Source organism: Rana temporaria, chromosome 8 (genome assembly GCF_905171775.1).
Source record: "Rana temporaria chromosome 8, aRanTem1.1, whole genome shotgun sequence".
In the NCBI taxonomy this organism is placed as follows: Eukaryota; Metazoa; Chordata; class Amphibia; order Anura; family Ranidae; genus Rana; species Rana temporaria.
Genome location: NC_053496.1, coordinates 45,531,502 through 45,551,690, shown reverse-complemented (window position 1 = coordinate 45,551,690; position 20,189 = coordinate 45,531,502). Strand labels below are relative to the sequence as shown.

At 44.5% G+C, this 20,189-nt stretch overlaps 1 protein-coding gene across 3 annotated transcripts in view; it reads right to left on the bottom strand.

The window, feature by feature from the left end:
• Positions 1-408: 408 nt before the first annotated feature.
• The window catches only part of CASP2 (caspase 2), a 57,372-nt gene continuing 37,591 nt past the window's right edge, over positions 409-20,189 (bottom strand). For all 3 annotated transcript variants that reach the window (XM_040361667.1, XM_040361669.1, XM_040361668.1), the window contains exons 6-11: positions 19,299-19,472; positions 15,088-15,216; positions 12,827-12,917; positions 8,558-8,704; positions 6,656-6,765; positions 409-1,548 (exon numbers count right to left, since the gene is read on the bottom strand). In XM_040361667.1, the coding sequence (XP_040217601.1) occupies positions 1,396-1,548; positions 6,656-6,765; positions 8,558-8,704; positions 12,827-12,917; positions 15,088-15,216; positions 19,299-19,472 (804 nt within the window). In that variant the 3' untranslated portion in view covers positions 409-1,395. The remainder of the gene's footprint in view (positions 1,549-6,655; positions 6,766-8,557; positions 8,705-12,826; positions 12,918-15,087; positions 15,217-19,298; positions 19,473-20,189) is intronic.

The following is a 20,189-nucleotide window of genomic DNA, read 5'->3' as shown; positions in this document are numbered from 1 at the left end:
ATTTTATCCTTAATACTTGTTTTTAAAACAGAGACTTAAAAGTATAACTAAAAGCAAAACTTTCTAAGTTATAGACAGAGTGGAGAAGGATTTTATTGCTGTCTGTGGCCCTTTATAGAGATTCACCCGCTCTATTTGTTCCGTTAAAAGTGAAAGTTTAAAAAAATAGGGGAAATCTTCCAATGGAGAAATTAGTGGTGACACGCTGGGATTCCCACTTCCTGTTTTGGTCATGGGACAGGAAGTGAAGGGAATTGTACCCCATCGCAAAAATAAAAACTGTCAGGGGTTATAACCCTACTTACTCTATCCAAAATGGAAAAAAAAATGTTTTGCCTTTAGTTACACTTTAAACAGGGACTAAAACTCCATTCACACCTCTGCAGTTTGCTTTTGAGTGTTTCTGCAGTGTTGTTTTTACCGCAATTGGCGTTTTTATGACAACTTTGTTGTTGGGCAGAATAAAAAATGCAACTCGTGGCAAAAATTCACTACATGCTTTTCTGCAGCTTCTCCATTGAACCAAAAAAAAGCCCCATTTTGCATTTAAAAAAAGTCCCTGACCCTTTCCAAAAACGCAGAGGTACAGAAAATCACTGATGTGAACGTGTTACATAGGAACCCATGTTAAAAATAATGTCCTGCGTTTCTGCAAAAAACATTAAAAAAAAAAAACGCATTGGTGTGAACTGAGCCTTAAAGGGCAGTATTGGGCTGACAGCCGGGAGCCTACACCCTTCAAAACACAATCAAAAGTCAGTCATTTTTCTTTACTCACATGTTCACCTAAAACTTTTTTTTTTTTAAAGGAATAGCTTAGAGAGCGTCAATTTCTCTGATCAGCACTCAGATAAAGAACTACGGCCACCTGAAGAATCTTCATAATCAAGACCAGCCTGGACAGGGAAGGAGGACCCAGACGGAGACTCTCTTTTGATGTTGCTCGGATGAATAAAGTTACCAGCATTTGAATTTTTCCATAGTATAGCTGGTCTTTTCCTTTGGGTTTGTGCAGTTTGTCATGCTAAGGATGGGCCCCTGCTGGCATTCAGCACCTGATCTTCCATAGGGGTTGCTAGATACAGGGCTTGGGAAGCAGTGTACCCCATACTTTTTGTAAATAAACGTAATCTGTACAAATGAAAAAAAAACAACACAGAGCCTGGGAAGTGAGCTGCAGGCAGGCCCAGGGCTCTGGAGAAAATCATTGCCATGTCTACATAACAGCTGTAGCAGAAAAAAAAGTCTCTGAAGACGGCACCTCCAGTTTCATCTCAATAATACCGTAGTAAGCAAGGAAAGAGTGCAAAAGTGATGCATGGACAGTACAAAGTTGGAAGACTTGGAAACAGTCAACAATAAAAAAATAGAGCTTCGTCCTTTCCGAATGGAATACTAAGTGCTGGTTGGAGGGGAGGGTCGGACTGAGATACCCGGGAACAGGTAAAGGTCCTTGCACAGCGTGCTGCAATACTCTGACATCTCTTTGCAGCGGTCAAATTCGGTCCCGGGAGCGTGGCCCTCCCGTTTCTTAATGTAAGCGTTAACCTGTGGGAGAAAATGGTAAAATCCTATTAGAACATGTGATAGTGTGGGGCTGATTTACTAAAACTGGAGCACACAGAATCTGGTGCAGCTGTGCGTGGTAGCCAATCAGCTTCTTCAATTAAAATTTGACAATAAAAACTGGAAGCTGATTGGTTTCTGTGCATCAGATTTTGCACTCTCCAGCTTTAGCAAATCAACCCCTATATTTGAAGTGGAACTCGAGCCAAACAGCTGAAAGCTACATAGGTAGCTGAAATACCGTATTTATCGGCGTATACCGCGCACTATTTTGCCCTGAAAATCAGGGCAAAATCGTGGGTGCGCGATATACGCCGATACCCGCTTTCCCGCCACGAGTTTGAATACTGCGCAGTACACTCGTGAATCTTCGGGCAGTCTCGGCGCCTCTCGCACTGACGTCCTGAGCGTACAGGACGTCAGCGCGACAGTTGCCGAGCCTGCCCGAAGATTCACGAGTGTACTGCGCTCGGTATATGCCGGCGCAGTATTCAAACTCGTGGCGGGAAACGAGCGGGGAGGACGACGCAGAAGGACGCCGGACCCGCCGAAGAGGACACCCGACCCTCCGAAGAGGACCCCCGACCCGCCGAAGAGGACCCCCGACCCGCCGAAGACGGACGCCGGACCCGCCGAAAAGGACACCCGAAGCCGCAGAAGGACGCCGGACCCGACGAGGCCGCCGATGGACGCCGCGCAAGACACCAAAACTGTAAGTACAAAAAAACAAAAAAACTTTTTTTCCACAGGATTGGGGGCCACTTTAGGGGTGCGCGGTATACGCGGGAGCGCGTTATACCGCGATAAATACGGTACATGAACTGGAATTTTTTGATTTAAATTGTTTTAACTTACAAAATATTTGCAACTCTATTCAGCTGCACTAATGACTGAGGCCTCGTACACACGACAGAGATTCTCGGCAGAATTCGCCGAGAAACTCGGTCAAAACCCGGATTCTGCCGAGAATCTCTGTCGTCTGTACAGTTTTGGCTCGATGGAGCCGCCGAGGAGCTCGACGAGAAAATAGAGAACATGTTCTCTATTTTCTCGTTGGCCGCGTTGTTCTATAGGAGAAGGCGGCCCGCCGAGCTCTTCGGCGGCTTCATCCCAAAACGAGACGAGGAACTCGACGTGCCAAGCACGTCGAGTTTCTCTGTCGTGTGTACGAGGCCTCACACACCTGCTGCACTAAATAACCAAAGGGTGGCCCCATTATTCACAAATTCAGCTCTGTACAGCTTCATGTATCATCTAAGGCTGGATTCACATCTATGCACTTTTTGTGCTTTTTGCAGATTTGCCCTACAGAACGTGTTCCATAGGAAACCATGGTAAATGGACAGTAGTGCAAATCTGCAAAAGGCAAAAAGCACCAAAAATGCATAGGTGTGAATCCAGACTTTGCCAGTGTTTCTCAACTTTAGGGATGAGCTCTGCAGCCACGCATTGGGACAATGTCTCCCTGCCTGTGATTAGCGCAGCGCCGTGTTGACTTCCTGGCGGGCTCTGCACGTGGACTGTGCGAACATGCCGGAGCTCATCCCTACTCAAGGCACCCCAACAGGTCATGTTTTCAGGCTGTCCATTATTTTGCTCAGGTGATTTGATCAGTTTCACTGCCTGAGGCTGGGTTCACACTTGTCCGACAAACGGTCCTACATTGGGAGCCTCATGTAGCATGACGTGTGAAAATCAATGTTTCCCTATGAGAGCTGTTTTAACTGGTCCGACACAAGTCGGTCTCCCTGTACTACTTTTGGTCCTACATTGATCCTACTTCAGCCCATTGAATATCATTGAAGTCGGACCAAAGTAGTATCCTGTTCATGAAAGTAGGATGGATGTAGGACCAATGTAGGATAAATGTAGGACCGATGTAGCAGAGCAAAGTAGGATGAAAGTCGTGTAGTATAGTGTGAACCCAGCCTTAGTAAATTACCACAGCCGTTTCATATGAGGGAAATCCTGAAAACATGACCTATTGGGGCACCTTGAGGACTGGAGTTGAGATATGCCAATCTAAGCCCCCTCACACTTGTAATACTATTTAAAGGATGAGTTGCAAATAAAATAAAAGAAGTGCATTTATTTAATTTTTTTCTAAGAAGCCTGCATAGCATTGCACCCACAATCACCTGCAATGGCTGATGGTACTTGGGAGGTATTTATTCACAGGAAACTGTGAATGAATGATGTGGGCAGAGCCCCACATGGCTGCGCTGTTTTCAAATTGTGCCAGCGGGTGCAGGGAGAAGATCCCCCACCTGCTGTCACAGGAAGGGGGATCGGGGAAGAGAGGCTGCAGATGCTGAAACATGCAACATGTTCCAAAGGTGAACTTATCCTTTAACCACTTGAAGACCAGGCCTTTTCTGGAACTTTTTATTACAAGTTTAAATGTGTATTTTTTGCTAGAGAATTATTTAGAACCCCCAAACATTATATATATATATATATTTTAAATGTGTTCGTTGCAATATTTCATGTCACACCATATTTGCGGAGCTGTCTTTCAAACACAATTTTTCTTTTTGAAAATTACACGTTATTTAATAAAAAAATAACAAAACACAATAGTTACTCTATTTTTTGTATAATGTGAAAGATGATGTTACAACGAGTAAATAGATACTTAATATGTCATGTCTTAAAATTGTGCACGCTCGTGGAAAGGCGACAAACTACAGTACTTAAAAATCTCCATAGGCGACACTTTAATTTTTTTTACAGGTTACCAGTTTAGACTTTACAAAGGAGACCCTGTGCTAAAATTATTGCTCTTGCTCTAACAATCGCGCTGATACCTCACTTGTGGTTTGAACACCGTTTACATATGTGGGATGGGGGGGGCACTTAAAATTTTATTTTTACTTATTTACTTTACTTTTTATTTTTACACTGTCCCTTTATTTTTTAATCACTTTTATTCCTATGACAAGGAATGTAAACATCCTTTGAAAGAAGGATAACAGGCCCTCTTTATTGAGAAATCTAAAGTCAAAAAGACCTCAGATTTCCCAATTACCTTTAAAAGCAAAAAAATACATTTAAAATTATTATATTATGGCCCGAGAAACAGAAGTGACATCAGGCGTTGCTCCAGTCCTCCAACAGCATAGAGACGAGTGGTGGCCATCTTGGCTTCACTTGTCTCCCTGCCCAGCTAACTGCCGCATGGGATTGTTCTTGGGCTTTACCGATGGGTCAGGTAAGCCCGGGAATGACCGGTAAGCATCGAGGGGGGGGGGGGGGGGGGTAGAGACTTGTGGCAGATGGCTGCCACAAGTCTCTATGCCAGTGATTCTCAACTCCTGTCCTCAGGACCCACTAACAGGCCAGGTTTGCAAGATAACTGAAATAAATCACAGGTGATATCATTTGCTGCTCAGTGATTGCAGTATACTAGTCCACATCTCCCCAAGGTAATACTTAAAATCTGGCCTGTTAGTGGGTCCTGAGGACAGGAGTTGAGAACCACTGCTCAATGCCCTTGGAGCCCATCCTGCCGCTTCTAAAAGTGATCCTGCAGCAAATCCGCCCATGGAACGACTTTTATCTGACACAGAAATGGTCATAGTAAGAAATGATAATGGAGTTATGGCAGTTAGCTGCTGCCATAACCCTGGTAATAAACGTCAAAGTACTGACATATTTTTACTATGGGCCGGTTGACAATTGTTTAAGCCTCGCCTCACTGGGAGGGAATTTCTTGCCCTCTCCTGGAGGTTTGCTGAAAAACCTCCCTCTCCAGCCACCAATGCCTGAAACATGTTAGTATGACACCACTAGGGTTGTCCCGATACCGATACTGGTATCGGGACCGATTCCGAGTATTTGCGGGAGTACTCGTACTCCCGCAAATACCCCCGATACCAATATAGAATACTTCCCCCGCCGCCGTGACGCCGCATCCCGCCGCCGTTCGCCGCATCCCCGCTGCCGCCGACTGTGTAATACGCCGGGAACATTACAGCTTTGAATAGCTGTAATGATTCGCACCACGCATAGACACTCCCCCTCGCTCGGGTGAACTGTCCAATCCCGAGCGAGGGGGAGTGTCTATACGCAGCGCGGCGCCAATCATTACAGCGATTCAAAGTTGTAATGTTCCCGGCGTATTACACAGTCGGCGGCAGCGGGGATACAGGCAAGCGGGACATGGGGGGAGACAATGGCTGGATGGGGGGAGACAATGGCTGCATGGGGGGTGACAATGGCTGCATGGGGGGTGACAATGGCTGCATGGGGGGTGACAATGGCTGCATGGGGGGTGACAATGGCTGCATGGGGGGTGACAATGGCTGGATGGGGGGTGACAATGGCTGCATGGGGGGTGACAATGGCTGCATGGGGGGTGACAATGGCTGGATGGGGGGATACATTGCTGCATAGGGGGAGACAATGGCTGGATGGGGGGATACATGGCTACATGGGGGGAGACAATGGCTGGATGGGGGGATACATGGCTGCATGGGGGATACATGGCTGCATGGAGGGAGACAATGGCTGCATGGGGGGTGACAATGGCTGGATGGGGGAGACAATGGCTGCATGGGGGGTGACAATGGCTGCATGGGGGGGTGACAATGGCTGCATGGGGGGTGACAATGGCTGCATGGGGGGTGACAATGGCTGCATGGGGGGAGACAATGGCTGGATGGGGGGAGACAATGGCTGCATGGGGGGTGACAATGGCTGCATGGGGGGTGACAATGGCTGGATGGGGGGAGACAATGGCTGGATGGGGGGAGACAATGGCTGGATGGGGGGATACAATGGCTGGATGGGGGGATACATGGCTGCATCTGTGGGGGGACATCGCTGCATTTGGGGACACATTTTAAAAAAAGTATCGGTATTCGGTATCGGCGACTTCTTGAAAAAAAGTATCGGTACTTGTACTCAGTCCTAAAAAAGTGGTATCGGGACAACCCTAGACACCACCAATGTAGGGGGGGAAAAAACTTGACAGTGCTCCTACTTTTAGGTTACATGCAGATCAGAAGATTGTTGGAATTTTATGTGAATATAGATTTCAGGAAAGTATACTGTATGTAATACATACTGTAGTCACATCTAGGCTTACCTTCACAAGCATGTCAGCTACATGCGTGTCCTTAGCATGCTTGGAAAACACCTCGGTGAGATCCTGTATGAACCACGAGCCACGTTTTGTGTTACGAAGTGATACAGTACCTGAAAGGGATCGAAGGAAAAAATGTGAACTACTTATAGAGGTTAACTACTTATCCAAGGTTAAAAGGTAACGCTCCTTTTGTGGGAAGAATCTAGCATAAACAATTGCTACAGTCATATTGTAATTGAATGTTATTAAAAAAAATGTCCTTTTCTTTTCAATCTGCAGCGCTGTAAATTTCTGTAAAATTCAATGCAATATGGCAACCTGGAGGTGTTCTGTATACAGATAGTGTACAGAACGCCCCCCCCCCCCCCCCCCCAGAAAGCTAATTTCCTACTTGTGTGATTGGATTTTTCCAGAAGTCTGCACTAAGATACATGTCAGATTTTAGGCATCCCCTGCAACAAAAAAATCAGTTTAAGTGAGATACTCCAAAAGGGTTTATCACTTCTAAACAGATGCTGACATTACAACTTTTCTCATTAGAACACTGCAACATCAGCTGATTATTAACACAAAAGTCACTCCCATTCAGATTCACTTTGACATTGACATAGTCATATAAACAGCTTTTTATTTAGAACAGAAACCAGTAGGAATCTGTAACAACGCATGTTAAAATCCCTGAACCAAGAGGGGAGTGTTTTTGTTTGTTATCGCAAAAAAAGTGGAGTAACTCTTTAAAAGAAAACTTTCCTGAGGCCGACATAGAAGCTGCTACTGCCATTTCTAATCCTGAATATACTAGTTTCCAGGATCTCATGCTTACCCTTGCTTCAAGTGTCCATTACCTGGAATAAACATACAACATTGAGGTCTATCTTTACAGCTATGCATACGTGTTCCAGGTCAGTGCCAAACCTTACTGATCCCAACTGGTAATAACTTTGAAGCCGGCCCTGTGTGAACAGGCACTTACAGTTTTCTGCATGTAGCTATCTCAAATGTTTTGCTGAGTGTTCTTAATTTTGTTCTTCTTAAAGCCCTAAGATGCCGCCCAAATGCCACCCTCCTGAAGAGCCTAAAGAAGAGGTGCCACCCGAGGCATTTATAGGCATCTTATTTACCACAACCAAAATTCATGGATTTTCACAATTCGCGGGGGCTCAAAGACTGTAACTCCGTAAAATTTCTGGGGTTGACTGTATTTTTGTCATTCTCAAAACTTTTGGCCACGGCAGTGCAAACAACTGACGAGTCCGCCAACAAAAGCATAGATCAGCTCCAATTTCCAATTCCTGCACTTTCAGACATCAAGTCAACCCCACTTCCAGCACCATGTTAAGTAAGGGTTTTAAGGGAAGAGGGTAGGTGAGCTTCTTCACATAATGACGCATGGAGTCACAGACAACCTCACTGAAAGTCATGGAGGTGTGTGGACTGCAGGAGAAGAGAGGTATGCCTGGACTTTAAATTGACAATCTAATGAGCTGTCAATTATAGCGATGCTGTATTTGTAGAAAGGAGGGACCCGCCAGAGGAGCCTTGTTCCAGTTGCCACTAAAAATGACATTGCGTGCTGAACCAACCAAATTTCTATCCATGCATGGCCACCAAAAGGCTGCTCATACAGAGCCTGCTATTCACAAGCATTGTGATTCATTACTGCAACATTTTAAGCTGGCCATAGATGGATAGAATTACCAGCTACAAATCTTAGGAAAAGTCTTCTGAAAAGTTGTAGAAAAATTCCCTGAACATTCAAATGTCGTTCAAAAGATTGTGTTTGCTTTTAATTTGGGAATGAATGGACTTTCTTGAATGTTCTTTCCCTCCCCATTATATAGTGTCACAGTTATCACAAAGGTAGAGTTACACTTTATGCAGACATCCGTGTTCCATACTCACCCTGCAGACAGGCATAGGCACAGATCATATCAGACTGGGTGGGCAGACGGACTTTGCCATTTTCCTTTCCTGCATCGCTCTGTTCACAGCTTGGAGAAGAAGCCTGGTCTCTCCCATCTCTCTGGTCAACTCCTCGGTCCGCCTCAACTGCAACACAGAGTATAAGATATTGGTTACAAATGGCTATGAAAGGAACCCTACATTTAGGTCCAAATTTATTTTTATTTTTTTACATGTTTTGAAAATGTATTAGACTAGAAGAATTGAATTACCTGTATAAAGGTTTAAGCATCAAGAAGTACATGGTAGGAATACAAAAAAAAAAAAGAAAGGAAACAAAAGAAGGGAAGAGGAGAGGACAAAAAGGAGAGACGAAGCAAGAGAACAAACAGAGAGTAGGAAAAAGAGGGACGAAAAAAAAGAGAAGGACAGAAAAGATGAAAGGCAGGAGATAAAGTGGAGAGAGGGAGGAGAGAAGTGGAGAGGGAAGGGGAAAAGAGAGAGAGGAGAAGAAGAAAGAAAAGAATAGGGAAATGAAGAGAGGGAAGGAAGAAAGGTGAAGGGAAAAAGCAAAAGCAGGAATAAGGAGGAGATGAGGAGAAGAAAGGTAAAAGGAAGAAGAGGAGGAGGAGGAGGAGGAGGTAAGGTGGGCTCAGATTTTTTTTTTAGAGCTTGTTGCAAGCAGATCATTACCTTAAATCTGCGCCTTACCCAAAAAGGAAAGCTCCGCTTATTTGCATCCTCTGCTGAAAGATTTGGCACTATTTTTAGGGGGGAGCTACCCGCTCCCACTTCAGGCTCAGATCGCGTTGGGGAACAGAGCCAGATGTTTGACACCCCCTCCTTCCCCGCAGTCTTCTTAAACACATAACAGGTCCGAGAAGACTAAGGAAGCATTCACAAGGCACAGCACGGCTTCACTTCCTTTTTCCCTTAATTCAGATGCCGGTGCATGAGTAGCTGAGTGAAGAAGCGGTTCGGGTGAGGACATCGCTAGATCACTGGACAGGTAAGTGGCCTTATACTAAATATCAGCAGCTACAGTATTTGAAGCTGCTGACTTTTTATTTTTTAGGTGCCAGTTCACACCATGCCAGCACAAAAGTACCATGCGATCCGGTGTGGGCTGGTATGACCTGCATTTGGGGTGTTGGTAACTTTATATTGACACTCGCTGCAGGTAATTCAGAAGTGCTGCCCATTCATTGCATCGCCCCAAAGATGCTGCTTGCAGAACTTTTTCTAATGTTCCGCAAGCGCACCGCCCGGGTGTGAAAGCACCCATTGCAATGAATGGGAGGCAAGTTTCAGGTGCTTTACAGGTGCTATTTCTATCGCTAAAACGCCTGAAAATTGCGTCAGTGTGAAAGGGGTCTAAAGGACAGCAGGAAATCAGTTAACTGCCAGGAAGTCCAAAAGCAGTCTGATCTGTGCAAAATAATGGAAATCTTGAAAACATGACCTGTTGGGGCGCCTTGAGAACTGGAGTTGAGAAACACTGTATTAGAAGATATCTGAACCTGGTAGATCTTTGAAAACAGAAGACCAGGTGGTAGCCTTCACCTAATGCAAAAGAGCCCAGGAAGCACTCACAGATCTAGTAGAGTGTGCCTTGACAGGAAAGGGTGTTACCATTTACACAAAGAATAAGTTCAAGTCTGGAACATGTTACATGTTCCACATGTTTTGAGGCCATTCTTTCAGCACAATTGACAATTTTAAACATAGCAAATGTTTACTAAATCCTCAGTCTTTAGCATACAGTGAGGGAAAAAAAATATTTGATTCCCTGCTGATTTTGGACGCTTGCCCACTGACAAAAAAATGATCTGTCTATCATTTTAATGGTAGGTTTATTATAACAGTGAGAGACAGAATAACAACAAAAATATCCATGAAAAACACATTTCAAAAAAGTTATCAATGGATTTGCATTTTAATGAGAGAAATACGTATTTGATCCCCTATCAATCAGCAAGATTTCTGGCTCCCAGGTATCTTCCATACAGGTAACAAGCTGAGATTAGGCGCACTCTCTTAACCACTTCCAGGCTGCCCACCATGGATATATATAGGTACTTTGACGTTAAAGAGGTTATAAACTTCCAAAAAAAAAATCCTGCAGGACAAAAGGCATAATGAGCTAGAATACATCGCATACTAGCTCATTATGAAATACTTGCTATAGAACGGAGCCGCCAATCACGGCACGGCCCTGAAAAAACGGCACCAGTGGGATATTTCTTTGTGTGCATTCGCCGATGGCGTCAGTGACAGCGTATATAGTGAATATCTCCTAAACTGTGCAAGTTTAGGAGATATTGACAGTACCTACAGGTAAGCCTTATTATAGTCTTACCTGTAGGTACAAGTGGTTTAACAGAGATTATAACCACTTTAAATACGTTGTTATGGCAGCAGACAGAGCAAGACTATGCATGCTCAGAAATGAAAGAATACATTACAATACAATTCAATGCATTACATCACTTCCGAAGTTGTATTCTGTCGCATGAGAATTTTCATATGTTAAGTAACCTCATCACGTTCGATATGAAAAAACGGACGATTATTCGATCCGATAATCTCATTGTGTGTACCAGGCCTTAGATTTCATCAGTAGATGATTCAACTTTCTAACATATAATTCAAATTGAATCAAAACAGTTTTGCGAGGACTTTCAAAGAATATAATACAGTTAAGCCTGTTACAAAGATATAATACACTACTAGGCTGTGATATAAATGTAAGCTTTTTAAATAGACTAAACCCTTTTCTTCCAAGGATTCAGCCATGCTATGACAACGCATTCATGAGATACATTCATACTCTTTATGCTGCAGATTCTGTACTGCTGTGCATGCACATACTTAACAAAAGAAATATCGGTATACTACAACAAGCTGATTTGATGGCAGAATGCTGTACGTTTATATATATATATATATATCTATTTATAAAAATTGTTTAAACATATGTTGTCACCATCTGGTTCACATCTCAGGCCCTGTACACACCATAGAATCTATCCGCAGATAAATCCCAGCAAATGGGTTTCAGCGGATAGATCCTATGGTGTGTACACGCCAGCGGATCTGTTTCCGCGGATATATCTCCCCTGGGATGGATTCCAGCAGATCGAATATTCGCTGACATGCAGAACAAATCCATCTGCTGGAATCCATCCCAACGTATGGATCCGCTGGTCTGTACAGACTCACCGAATCCATCCGTCCGAAGGGATCCCCCGCATGTGTCGTAATGATTTGACGCATGCGTGGAATTCCTTATCTGACAGCGTCGCGCACGTCGCCGCGTCATAATCGCGGCGACGGCGCGACACGTCATTGCCAGAGGATTTCGACGCGGATTTCAATGCGATGGTGTGTACACGCCATCGCATAGAAATCAGCGGAAATCCTCGAGAGGATTTATCCGCAGAAACGGTCCGCTGGACCGTATTCGCGGATAAATTCTCCCGTGTGTATGGGGCCTCAGTCCTGGAACAGGTCTTTAGGGCTATACCCATAAGCCTGCAGAAAATAATTAAAATGGTGTAAAACCGGGAGGGAGTACGCCCTATAGAGATAGACTGGAATAATTATGGATTCATTAAAAAAACTAGCACACTAGAGGAAATAAGATAGACAGAGAGAAAAAAGGGAGAGAGAGAGAGAAACAATGAGGAAGGAGACATACAGAGAGATAGAGAGAGAGGTAAAGTGGTAAGGTGACTGGCCTAGGGTGATGCACATAAATGAATGAAATCCTCCTACAGAAGTTGTACCTATTAGAAGTTGCACCCGCAAGGTAACCCCCTTCCCAGAGGGCGTTAGCTCTTGCGGGGAGGAGCGCGCGAAGAGGACGTTTGGGGCGAGACTGTGCAAAACGAACTGCATAGTGGAGGTAAGTATTACATGTTTGTTTTAAAAAATAAAATAAGAAATCTGAACCTTTACTATCACTTTAAGACAGCTCTTTTAGGAAAACATTGATTTTTACATGTGACATGTGCTCTCAAAGTTGGAGTGCATGTCGCACCAGTGTGAACCAGGCCTTTGCAGGGCAAAATCCCAGCCTATTCATTGGTTGAGCAGAGGGGGGGGGCTGTGTTTAAGAAGGTTTCTGGGGGTCTGCCTACAATTCAGTATGCCCTGGCACCATATGACGCCCTCTATTCTGTAAGTGCTTGTTTATAAGTTTCATGGCTAACAGGTTTACTTAAAATACAAACAGTGAGGAAATGTAGAATCATCTGTGACACTCACCTCCCCGGCAGGCCTGGATGAAGAACATTTTCGGTTTGTTCTGTAGCTGCGGGCAGTGAGCGTTATCCAATAACACGAAGATGTCCTGCAACTGTCATAAAAGGAATTGTTACCACTCTCACATAAACACATGCCTTGCAATCTGCAAAGTCTCAATTAGAAAATGAAAACACAAAAAGCTGTGAGGCTTTTGTTCCCCTGTGTTCACTATTTATTATATGGTCACCTTTTAAGAATAAATACTGCAGAACCAAAATGTGCATTTATTCATTTTGTCTGCAGGAGCCTGGAAAGCATTGCACCACGATCAGCAGATCAGGGGTACAATGTCAGGCTTCTGCAGACAAGCCCTGCGGCTTTTTTATCCCATACAGGCTGGCTGTTAATAAGCTGCAAGGCTTGTGAATGAACTATGACAGCACTTGTCGGCACCCTCCCAATAAATTCAGGACTACAAGCTGGCAGCCACCACAGCAGTGGCAGCCTATTCAATTCTAGGAAACTGTATGAATGACGTGGCCGTGTGGGTGGAGTCCTGCACAGCCACGCGGTTTCTGAATTGTGAAAGCTGGAAGAGGACACGCTGCTCAATGTCACACTCAAGCAGGGGTGAGTGAGGCTGCAGGAGCTGGAATATGTTACGTGTTCCATCCTTAATGCATGTAACATATTCCAAAGGGTGAACTATTCCTTTAAAGTATTTGTTACCCCAACACTTCATATGCCTGATATGTGGCTACTGTACCATGAACTTGAATGAGAAAGTATCCTGATCTCTTTGTATTGCTTCCTTTAAGTGAAATCCCGGTCCCTCCAATTTCCTATTAAAAACTGACCACACTAAACAGGAGAGCACACCATAGTCAGTTCTCAAGCTGTGCTGGGAACTCAGCCTGCTCTCCTCCAATGATCAGACTTGTACTGACGCGCCCATCAGTGTGCTGCTGCTGCTTCTCCTCCCCCCAGCTTTTATGCAGCTGAGAACAGAAGGAATGAGGGAAAAGAGAAAAAAAAGTATTTATGTTTTTTTATATCTACACACAAATGCTTGGCCTTTCATTTCTATTTTAAACAGAATGGGTTGTTTTACAAGGTGATCGTTTACAATCACTTTAAGTTTACTAATTAGGAATACATATGCATGTCAGGAGTTATGACTTTACTATCTTTTCTGGTCAGTTACTTATAAAAGGGTACCTATAGAATAACAGTGCAGTGGGTGAGTGCAGAGGAGGTAATTATCTGTGGGTGTCCTAGCCAGTGGCGGCTGGTGCTCAAAATTTTTTGGGGGGCGCATACAAACAAAAAAAAAAACATCAATTGCAGCCTCACTGTGCCCATCAAATGCAGATACTGTGCCAATCAATTGCCACCACTGTGCCCATCAAACGCAGCCACTGTGCCCATCAATTGTTGCCACTGTGCCATCAATTGCTGCCACTGTGCCATCAATTGCCGCCACTGTGCCATCAATTGCCGCCACTGTGCCATCAATTGCCGGCACTGTGCCATCAAACGCAGGCACTGTGCCATCAATTGTCGCCACTGTGCCATCAATTGTCGCCACTGTGCCATCAATTGTCGCCACTGTGCCATGCCATCAAACGCAGCCACTGTGCCATGCCATCAAACGCAGCCACTGTGCCATCAATTGTCACCACTGTGCCCATCAATTGTCGCCACTGTGCCATCAATTGTCGCCACTGTGCCATCAATTGTCGCCACTGTGCCATCAATTGTCGCCACTGTGCCATCAATTGTCGCCACTGTGCCATCAATTGTCGCCACTGTGCCATCAATTGTTGCCACTGTGCCCATCAATTGTCGCCACTGTGCCCATCAATTGTCACCACTGTGCCCATCAATTGTCGCCACTGTGCCCATCAATTGTTGCCACTGTGCCCATCAATTGTCGCCACTGTGCCCCGCAATTGTCGCCACTGTGCCATGCCATTAAATGCAACCACTGTGCCATCAATTGTCACCACTGTGCCATGCCATCAATTGTCCCCACTGTGCCCATCAATTGCCGCTAGTTTTCCCCCTCAAAAACCGCCAGTTTGCCCCGTAAAAATCCGTCAGATAAATTTGACATTTTGCATATAAAACCTCCCAGAAATAGAATTGCAAATAAGTTATATTTAGAGAGCTAAGCAGCCCCTATTATTCCTCTGTTTTTTGTTTGTAGTTCTGCTCTAAATAAATGTTGCAGGAAATCTTACATAAAGAATATGCAGAGATCCATAAATCATTCTTCCTACCTTGACCATTTGGCTGTCAGTTCCATATATAGCACCGTCAACTCCGTGAGATAATACGGCTACAATGGCAGAGTCCACATGGGAGTGTTCAGGCAGTGAGGAGAAATGGACCAGTTCAGACATCATTTTCTGTAACAGGAGAACAACAAGTATAGATAAAAGGATATGTATGACATAACAACATTGTACAGCACTTTTACATAGTGATATGAGAAATGGGACCTGCGGTAACAGCAAACCACAAATCAATAATACATAATCTAGTATTTCATCATTAACTGCAACACTAACTGGAGAATAAGAGGATTTCTGTATTTGCCATAAAATAATTTCCTTGGAGTCCACTGAAGGGCATGGCATGACATATACTGTCAGGTTATATTGCTGCCTTCTGGAGGCTAGCCCGGGTTATCTCCTCCTCTATGCAGCATGCCTGTTTTTAGAAAGCACTACCAAGAACGTGAATGAAATGAAATTAAGCTTCTTCTGATGTGAAAATCTAACATTAAAGTGCAAAGTTCATGAAAAATTGCACTCAAGATCTTCAAAGTGCTTGCATGCAAAGAAAATAACTTTGGTGTAGCAGTTTCTTTAAAAAAATGTTCTGCACCACAAATACCCCCATTGAAGACTGCACTCATCAATAAGGGTTGACCCCCTAAGCATATGTTGAGGAAGGTCGCAGCAGCACTTGTATCACTGGTCAGGTGCTATCAGTAGTACCACCATCCAGCAGTAAACTTGCCCATATAGTTAAAAAAGGGAAACAGAGGGAAACATCACAGCTCATCACCAATTATTATTACTAAAACCCAAATCAATAAAATGTGTACACTAACAAATAAAGTGCCTGCCCAGTACCTGCAATGGTCTTCCAATGCTTGTGGGGACTTGCTGCTGTTCAGGTGTACACTGGAGCAAGTGTGTGTTCCAACTCATGAAACTGACACGGCATCGGAAGCCTCCATCCCTTTGCATATGGTCACATCCAAGGCATCATCAGGAGGTGTGGTCACTGCCATCACTTCTGTATTTTATATTCATTTTGCTTGCCCTTAATTGAATGAATGATTTCCAGATGCCCAATATGGAAACATCAGCTGCGGTGCCGACATCGCTGGACTCCAATAAGTGTCCTATTATTAAAAGCCAGCAGCTGCAGTATGTGTAGCTTCTGGCTTTTAATTTTTGCAGCGGTGGGCAGAACACCGCTTTAAATCGATAGTAAGCCGTCACTAAAATTAGTGCACCCCATACTAGCACAATATGACAGACTTACCTGTAAAGTGGATCCCTCCCATGCAGCGTTGTCACAGTTCCCCAACGCTGCCATCTTCACCCGGTCTTGCTTCCAGGTTTGCAGGCTCCGTCCTCATCAGAACACATGTGTCGTTGATGTCACTGGCAGCACCCCTCAAGCCCTGTACACACGGCTGGGAATCCCGTCAGGAAAAAAACTTTGGTTTTCCTGACGGGATTCCAGGCAAGCTTGCCGTGCATACAGACGGCCATTCAAAAGAACCACCGTTCTTTTAAATGGCAAGAACCCGGTGATGTCATCGACTAGGACGAGCCGGCGTTTGCCACATTCAATGCCGTCGCCGCCATCTTGCTACAGCCCACACTAAACTTGTATGCCACCGCGCATGCGTCAAACTCTTATCGAGCATGCGTGGGTTTAGCATGGAACGGGTAAGCATACAGACGATCATTTTTTTCCGTCAGGAAACACTCTGCCGGGAATCCCGACGGGAAAATAGAGAGCAGGTTCTCTATTTTTCCCGGGCAGTATTCCTGTTGGGAAAACTGCTAGGGAGCATACACACGGCAGGGATTCCTGGCCAAATGCTCTCCTGCCTGCCGGGAAAACCGGACGTTTGTACTAGGCTTTAGTCAATATCTCTTAAACTGTGCAAGTTTATAGGAGATATTCACTGTACCTACAGATAAAAGCTATTATAGGCTTACTGGCAGGTACAAGTTCAAAAGTGGAGTTTACCTCCACTTTAATGTTCCTCACGAAGTGCACACAAGCACTTTGAAGAGTCTGAAAACACTTTTTTCATGAACTTTCATTCTCACATCAGAAGAAGCTTAATTTAATTTAACTCATCTTATATGAAGTATATAACAGTATATTTTTATTTTATTTATTCACTTTAATTTAGTGAATTTTTCCCTAAGAGAGTATTGTTTCTTTTTTTAAGGAAATTTTAATTTAGTATTGCATTTAAGTATTTGTATTTACAGGATAAGTGCGGCTCATTTTGTTTTAGATTATTTGTATTGTATGGTGTATTGGGTCCTTTGCACAGGTGGTTTAAATATTTAATTTTACTACCAAGAACACGATCATACAACAGATGAATGGGACCTGTGTCCCTCAATGGACTCCAAGATAATGGGATTTTTAACTTGTAAAATCCCTTTCTTGGAGTACATCACAGAACACAGTAGAGTTAATTCTTAGGCCCCGTACAGACGACCGAACATGTCTGCTGAAACTGGTCCGCGGACCAGTTTCAGCAGACATGTTCGGTCGTGTGTAGGCCCGAGCGTGCAGGATTCCAGCAAACATTTGCCCGCCGGGCCTTTTCCCAGCGGGCAAATATTTCTGGACTTGTTTTAAAACAGCCCGCTGGAATCCTGCCCGCTCGGACATGTTCGGTCGTCTGTACAGACCTACCGTACATGTCCGAGCGCCCGCCATCCCTCGCATGCGTCGAATGACTTTGACGCATGCGTGGAAGCATTTAACTGGCAGGGCCGCCCACGTCGCCGTGTCATCGTCGCGGCGACGGCGCGGATACGCCCCGTGTATTGTTTACGCGCGGATTTCTGTACGATGGTTAGTACAGCCATCGTACAGAAATCCCCGGGCAGACATGTACGGTGAAAACGGTCCGGCGGACCGGTTTCATCGTACATGTTTGCCCGTGTGTACGCGGCATAAGACCCAAGGGTCAGAACACAATAGCACAGCAGGGGAGATTACTGTACTAACACAGATTGCATGGGGAACTTGCTGGGTAGTTCATTAGCGGACACCATTGCCTTCTTAAAATATTCAGCGTGATCATATGACCATTGTCTAGTAAGGATAAGCTCAGGCGTGTTCGCAGCTCCACGTGCCTGAGCCCACCAGCAAGCTTTTCACTGTGCAGCGCTAATCACAGGCAGTGAGACATTTCTCGTTCCACGGCTGCAGAGATCGGGAAATGTCTCGCTGCCTGTGATTAGCAGTGTAAGCTTCCTGGTAGGCACGTGGAGCTGTGAACACGCCTGAGCCCATCCTTACTAGACAATGGTCATATGATCAAGCTGAATCTTTTAAGAAGGCAACGGTGTCAGCTAATGAACTAGCCAGCAAGTTCCCCATGCACATCGGTCTCCTTGGATCAATTATTAAAGCCCCACCCCAGGCTGAATTTTTTTGTAATGTCCCCCTGACAGTTTAACAAAAAGTAGGTCTGGGTGCAATACTCTTCCAATACTGCAACACCTTGAACTGGAGTACTCAAGAGATATACGTGGCCTACACTGACCCAGCCATCAGAGCAATTTTGGTTGGAATTAAAGCCCAACTCCAGGCACCTTCATTTTTACAATTTGTAACGCCTTCGTATTTTGAGCATCTGCTGTTAAATAGCTAAGAGGTTGTTTACGTGAATAGTCCTCCTCCAGCAGTGTCTTACTTCCAGCTTCACGCAGCATGGGTTTGAGATAGATGCCAGTTCTAGTGTTGTGCCTCTGCCTCACTCTGTTCTTTGTCATTCACAAAGTACATTGTATGATGATGTAAATTATTTTTATTTATTTTTTTTACAAATAACAGGTTTGGGAGAGCTGCTGCAGCTATTTGCCGCTGTGACAGCTCTCTGTTGCTGTCTGTGGTAGTGGGCAGTGTGGTGTGCGATTCAGGGAATTGCACTGCTCCCTTTTTTTTTTTGAACCAGCTTTATTTGAAGTGTATTTTACACTTTATTTGAATATTCTGCGCTGCCTGACATTGCAGTGCGATTTGGGTCGGTGTACTGTGATAAAGCGCAGCATGTCTGCATTTTAGCGCAGCGCTATGCTGCTTTGCAGTGTGAATGGGACACATAAGAAACAATGGTTTCCTGTGTGTCCCTGCAGTGACTGATGTTTACAATGTGCATTGTTTAGAATTAAAGATGTAGAAAAGAAAAACACATATTTCCATAACATACCTGAGCAGTTAAATCACTCCGGAAAATAACCTTATAGTTGAAATGAGCAAACAGGTTTTTCAGAGAGGCCTCATCCACTTCTCCTCCGTAGCGATGACCCAGTTCAGGATCAGAAAACTGGATATTGCTGATGATTAGGGCTAAGCCACGAGGGATAGTGCTCATCTTATAGGCCTGGAGGGAGACATATGGAAGGATTGAAACTTTCACATACTCTTCAGCTAACAAACTACCCAGCTGCATACTGCAATAAAAGCCAAACTTAATGCCGTAATTAACCCCTTGGAGGCAGTGCCTCCCGGCTCTTTAAGGGGTTTCAGATGCCAGGAGGTGGGGCAGGTTTTCTGATCATGTGACCACCATGATTGGCTGTCACAGCGGTCACATGATCGGAAAGTTGTCTATCGTGTAGAGATCGGAAGCTTCTAGCTTTTAGCCACTGGTAGCTGTGCCAGGAGCGCAGTGCGCACGCTCTTAGCACAGCTCTGTTTATCTTTAGGTACGCATATATGCGGCCTCTCTGTGTTAAGGCCTGCCCGCTGAGAGGCTACTGCATAACACTCCTTCATGTACCAAAATCTGACATGATATCAGTCCCCTATAAATCAGAGCTGAAACTGGGAAGAAGCAGAAAGGGGAGGACAATACCTGAGTGTTAGTGGCAGAGCTGTATTAATCCTAGGACTGGATAATGATTTGGCACTAATCAATTAGGATTTTCATCTCTGTATTTAATTTTGTATTTTTTTTATTAAAGGACAACTTTACCTTTGGTACAAGTTGTCCTTTAAGGCATGCATTTACCCCCTCAACTTTTTTGTAAAAGTGGTTTTCTATACCATCTGCATGTGTGTCGTGGCCCCATTCATTCCTAAAGGAGGAGCTGTACTC